Raw genomic sequence first — 6321 nt, 5'->3', positions numbered from 1 at the left:
CATCATTTAAAGGATTAATTAATCTTTACACCCTTATAAAATCAACTTTTCTAAACTTACACCCTTATAATTTTTTTTTAATATTTTACACCCTTATAAAACACTTCTGATCAAAACTTGCCCCCTAGTATGATTCCGGTGAAAAAAAAATGCAATATTCCGTCAAATTTTAAAATTTCCCTCCAAAATATATATTTTGTGACGAATATACCCTTGCCCTTGTGTTCTTTCTTCTATCCCACCCATATGTAAAGCTCGCCCTCGTACTCAGTTTTCCCTTCTTTGTATACAAATGATCCATAATGCAGACCTATATTTGCAACAAATGGCCTTTGATCCATTTCTATAATAACAACCATTAAAAATTGCAATCAAATATCAGAAACAACAATTGTAAGTTGTACACTTGTACTTCACACACTCAATAAAATCAGAGTTGCTAATTGCAAAACGTGTTTTTTAGTCTTTAATACAATTGGCAGTTACCAATTAACATAAAAAAAATCACCATAATCATTAACATGGTTAGTGTTGTTAACTTGTTACTCCAAGAACACGAGAAAGTAAGAAACCCACTGTAACTAATTAGAAAAAGTGCATAGAATATGAAAACCCACTCATTAGATAAAGCTTTTTCTTTAATAATAATAATAATTAGAGGAAAAATGAATGGTTGAGAGTTGGTGTAGCGAAAGATAAGGAAGTCGACAAAAGACGATAGAAAGTAAGAGTATGAATATGGGTTAATAAAGGGGGGTAATATTGTAAATTCAACATGTTTTACACCGAAATTAGACTAAGGGGTCAAGTTTTGATAGACGTGTTTTATAAGGCCATAAAATATTAAATTTTTTTTTATAAGGATGTAAGTTTGGAAAAGTTAATCCCTACCTTTTAAAAGGGAGAACTTGGCTGCACTGTAGCAATGAATAGTGCACAGCCAAGTTCCCTTTCCACCGTTGATTTGCTACTTTTAGATCTCCCCCCTTCATTTTCCTTTCACTTACAGCCATAACTTTTCCTTCTCATCCGTCACTCCTTTTTCGCAACACACGACCTTTGATTCCATAGGATTTCACGGTGGCATCATTCCTCTGATCTCCTCTCTCAAGTTGATCGACCCCTTCAGGTTCCTCTCTTTTCCTTCCTTTTTTCTTTTTAATCTCAATTTTCCACAATTTTATTCCATATGATTTGTGTTAATTCTTCATTTGATTTTACTTTCTGGGTAGTTTTAATTAGGGTTTCTATTCATATGATTGTTGCGTTGTTTTTAAATTGGAGTTTCGGTTTACTAGGGTGTATACAATTGGGTGAAACTGATTGTTGGGTTGTTTTTAATCGGGTTTTGGATTCGCTGAGGTTTATTGAATTGGCTAACGGTGATGATTGATGGGTATTATGTACTCCATATTATTTATTTCTGCCGATGATCAGGATTTGAGCATTTGCTGGTGTTGAAATGTCAATTCCACCCATTTTCATCCAACTCTCATTATCTGCTCATCTTCTACTCTCACTCATTTTCTCCTCCATCTCTTTCTCTTCCAGTTTTATCGTTTTTCATTGCATTCATTTTCACTTGACTAATTTCCTTTTTTTTTCTACTATAGCTACTACTCTAATTTACTCTTATTAATCTTGACTTTTAATCGTTTTACATCTTTTTTGATGTTGATGTTGATGTTGATGTTATTGTTGTTGTTGTTGTTGTTGTTGTTGTTATTTCTGATGTTAATATTAAAATTGATTTTTTCCTTTTTTCCGTATAGGCTTTAGGAACTCGATACAGCCTTGTCTTCAAAAGGTATGGCTTCTAATTATCATTTGATCTGAGCAAATTTTTTTACCTCTTTGTTTGGGCATTTGTAGTGTTATTATTATTGCTAAATTACTACTTCTGGTGTTATCCTTTCTATTACTATATTTTGCTTATTATATTAGATCTGTTATATGGGTGCTGATTACTATTGTTATTGTGATGCCATCGGATTTCTTGCCCTTCCTTTATTGATGTGGTTTGTCTTTGTTGTATATGCATTTTTGTGGGCTGTAGAGGTTAGAAGTACAAAGTTATGACGGCCCCTGATTTGTTAGTGTTGCGTTCTTTGTTAACGAGTAGCGGTAAAGAGAAGTGTAGATGTAACTATAAGGTGAGGGCTCAAACATTATAATTCCTGCATTGTGTACTTCCGAAAACTGACAGGTTTCTGTTGTTGGTAACGTTGGTAATTCGGTACCGTCTAACGCTTGTCTGTTTCCTTCAACTCTGCTGTCTATTTTTTTTGCCCTTTTTGAGAGTTTTTTGCGCTTTGTTCCTTTGGGTTTCATGGATTTCCAGACAGTTACCCTTTCCAGATACCGGTTTGTGTTGTGGGCACCCAGCGGCGTTGCCGCCTTTTAATACGGCTGCCACTTTTATTGTGAAAATGAGTCTGGGATAGCTTTATTGATATGAGGAGTTAATGCTTGTGTCATTGTACGTCACATCACATTTATAAAATGTGCGATATTACTATTTTTTATCATTTTGTTTTCTGAAATCTGATTAATTTTTCCGCATTTTAGGGTTCTTAATTGATTCGTAATCGTGTTTGATGTTTTGCTGCAGATTCGATTGATTTCCGCGTAATCAGTGAGTAAGTCGTTATTAATTGGTTAATAAATTAGTTAATTTGTGTTAATTTTGATGATTTTGATGAATGTATGTAATAATGTGAAGGTAGGATAAGATAGATCTTGAAAAGTTGGCGCCGCAACGTAGGTCACAGCGCCACGTGGGTGGTCAGATGCAACAGAGAATTGCCGCTGCCGTGGCGGCCGCCCCGTATGATCACCCTGGCGGTGGCGGTGACGCTGGTGGAGATGCCGCTGATGCTGTTATGGCGCGTTGGCTTCAGTCTGCTGGATTGCAGCATTTGGCTTCTCCTTTGGGTTCTAACCAATTACCTAATATGCTCATGCAGGTATGTAAGTTTGATACATTAATGATGCTTTTTCGAGGTTTATACGCATTGTGAATTGCTGTATTTATCGTCTTGAATCTGTTATGGTGATCTGTTTGGAGTTTGGTGCATTGGTGAATGTGATCTTGGTTGGTGAAAAGTAATTAGGGAGTTGTGTTTCTAGATGATTGTGAAATGTTCGGTTAAAATTTGTGGCAAACTATCCTATTGCGTGCTTTTTGTTTGTGTTCGCGGGATGTCTTGTGAGAGACAGCCTTACATTAGGATAATGCGAGACAAGACATACAATACACTAAAAAGGAAGGAGAAAAGAATGGAATAAAATGGTAGCATTATCATGGGACACTCTCATAGGAGAATTTGTGTTTCGCTATTTATGTGAAATGTGAAATGTAACATTTGCTATCTTTAGTTTGTTAGGGTGATTTGTTACGAGTTTGATGCTTTTGAGAACGTGATATTGGTTGATAGAAAACAATTAGGAAGCTTTGAGTTTCCAGAATATTGCGAAATGTTCAGATAGAATTTATGGCACACTGTCTTATTGTGTGCTTTTTGTACGTGTTAGTGGGATGTATCGTGGGAGCCTGAGAGACTGTCTTACATTAGGATAATGTGAGACAAAACATACAATACACTTTTAAACGTGGGGGAGAACAAAGGAATAAAAATGGCAACACTATCATGGGACAGTCTCATATGAGAATTTGTGTTTTGCTATTTATCTGTAATGTGAAATGTAGCATTTGCTATCTTTCATTTGTTATGGTGATTTGTTTCGGGTTTAATGCTTTTGAGAATGTGATCTTGGTTGCGGGAAAACAATGGAAGCTTTGAGTGTGGGGAGTTTTGTTTCAAGATGATTGTGAAATGTTCAGTTATAATTTATGGCAGCTATCTTATTGCGTGCTTTGTGAATTGTCTTGTGAAGGGTTATGGTCCACAATAAACAGAGGAGAAACAAAGGCTTTTGAAACTAATGAGAAACCTTAATTTTAATGGGGAATCTGGTTCTGAGCCATACACTCCGACAAGTCAAAGTGTTGCTGGGGAGGATTTTTACTCACCTGAGTTTAGAGGGGATTTTGGAGCCGGGCTTTTGGATTTGCACGCTATGGATGATACTGAGCTTCTGTCCGAGGTACTTCTCATATAATGTGTGTTTGGATTTATTTTGCCAAATAGTTCCTCTCTGTGATCCAAATGCAGTAAAATGAAAATCTTGTTTGATTGATCAAAAGGACATGTTTAGCTTGTGGTAATATTTTGGATACTTATTGGTAAGTTGGTGATTGGCCTGCATTGTTATATGTTCCCTAGCGTGGGATGGTAAAACTGTATCCTGAACAAAAGATGAATGTCGCAAAGGTGAGTATGGTACCCGTATGGTATATAAAGAACGATCAGATCAATTGTTATGGTTTCATTCGGCTTAATATTTTATTTATTTGATCCCATGGACTTGGTTAGTTTATATACTCCTAACATTTTGGATAGGAATTAGTGTATTGCCGATGAGGCATGCATTGTTATATGTCACTAGGCTGTGCAATGATCCAAATCTTTGCATGCATTTTCCAACCTGAATTAAATGCATCTACTTGTCGGCTTTCTTATTCTGAATCTGGACGAAAAAAGTCCCAAATCATTTATAGGACGAAGCCTATGTATATGTTCCTGGGAGAATTATTTTAAATCTATGCAAAAAAAAAAATAGGCTGAATTGAATGCGTATGCTTCAATGCAAATAAGTCCTTTGAAGGAGCTACATTTTGACTTTTGAGAGAATTTTTTCCAAATATTTGCAAAAGTTTTCCTCGCTGAATTGAGTGCATCTGCGTTTCGCTTTTTTCCCCCCTGTAACTAAGTTATTTCCATCCAACTATGTCTAATTAAGTCCTATAAAGACGAATGCAAATGCGTGATTCGTCTTACTACTTTGATGTTTTTGGTGCATTTGGAAGTATTATTGTGTGAATAAAGTTATTGGGTTTGTAGTAGGAAATAGGAGTGCTAGATTTCGATAATTTTTGAGTGGATATTAGGGTTTCTTGGCTTTACATTTCTTTTTTATTATTTTTTTTTTCTAGAAGTCAGTTATCTTCGGCTCCAGTGGAACTCGTATTCTATTTGACTAATTCCTATTCTATCTTTGTTGGGATTTTTTTGTGTCTTTGGTGTGTACGAAAAGTGTTAAGGCGGTGTGGTGTTGGAATTTCTGATTAGGGCCTCCTGAACAGGAGGTTTCGCCATTCGCAGTTATACATTTTCCATTAACCTCTGTAATTAATCGTTATGGGTTTAATTAAGATTCCAATAGTGCCTTAACGTAATGCACCTTATTGACCATGTGATTTTTTCCTATGAGTTTAACCTACACCGCCTTTTACTTTGACGCTTTAATTCTCTCTTTTTGAGGGAAGTTTACCGGTGTGTTTTGGAACGCGCAGGGAGGTCGACCCTTAACGTCCGGATCAATGGCAGCTGCCAGACTTGCACTGAAGGACTCGCTAACAAAAAGGTACGTGCACTTCTTACCTTGTAATCATAGCAACCCAGCGAGTATCCTGGGAACTTTACTGAGGTTTATGTACCATGGTAATATGCCGTTAACCGCAATGCTGATATGTGTTGTGCTTTCCGACAGATGTTGGCCACAACACGAATTTCCGCACACCTGCAGAGTCTATAAGACTACTGGGCGCGGAGCCCTGTGCCACTCGGGGCTTAAAGTACAACATAACACTCGCAATGTGCGCCATTACTCCCGTTTTTAATGTTAAGGCGTAGCAAAAACGTGATCTACACAGGGGTAGATACGATGGGCTGCGTCTTGCTAGCTTGCTACGCACCATGAGGCATGTGTGGCCTGTATCGCCTTCTCAGGTACAAAACTCTTTTCAGCTTTACAAAACTCTTTTCAGCTTTACAAAACTCTTTTTAGCTTTACAAACCCGTTTTTTAATCATCGTAATTTCTTTCACAAAACTCTTTTCAGCTTTACAACAGCTGCAGGATTGTGGTACCAATGTCTACGAACCCGTTAAGAGCTTCGGCACCCTTATGCCTTCTTCATATCTAGGTTATTACATGTTCCGACTCCCGTCTCCTCTTTATCTGTGGTTCAAAATATGTTTTGTTGTATGTTTAATTTGACCTTTTGCTATTGGGGTTTCCCTTCATCTACAGTAGTGTTGCCTTCTTTGTTGTGGACAGTTTACTTTTGCTTTCTATTTAAAGAGTAAAAATATATATTAAACAAAATATTAGAAAAAAAAAGAAAAAGCAAAATTGAGATTAGACCTCCAAAAAATGTTGAGGTGTAGTGATTTAAAGGATATAAATACATAATATT

General features: G+C 36.6%; 1 protein-coding gene across 5 annotated transcripts in view; it reads left to right on the top strand.

Annotated features, from left to right (window-relative positions):
* The first annotated feature begins 2047 nt into the window (after positions 1-2047).
* LOC141634303 (uncharacterized) overlaps positions 2048-6321 on the top strand; it is a 29566-nt gene continuing 25292 nt past the window's right edge. For all 5 annotated transcript variants that reach the window (XM_074446523.1, XM_074446525.1, XM_074446522.1 and 2 more), the window contains exons 1-7: positions 2048-2153; positions 2612-2639; positions 2723-2966; positions 3898-4107; positions 5417-5487; positions 5614-5852; positions 5965-6048. In XM_074446523.1, coding sequence (XP_074302624.1) covers positions 3946-4107; positions 5417-5487; positions 5614-5743 — 363 coding nt within the window. In that variant the 5' untranslated portion in view covers positions 2048-2153; positions 2612-2639; positions 2723-2966; positions 3898-3945 and the 3' untranslated portion in view covers positions 5744-5852; positions 5965-6048. The remainder of the gene's footprint in view (positions 2154-2611; positions 2640-2722; positions 2967-3897; positions 4108-5416; positions 5488-5613; positions 5853-5964; positions 6049-6321) is intronic.

This window comes from Silene latifolia, chromosome Y, assembly GCF_048544455.1.
Source record: "Silene latifolia isolate original U9 population chromosome Y, ASM4854445v1, whole genome shotgun sequence".
Lineage (NCBI taxonomy): Eukaryota > Viridiplantae > Streptophyta > Magnoliopsida > Caryophyllales > Caryophyllaceae > Silene > Silene latifolia.
Note: the sequence above shows the minus strand (reverse complement) of the source record. Positions and strands in the feature narration are given on the sequence as shown.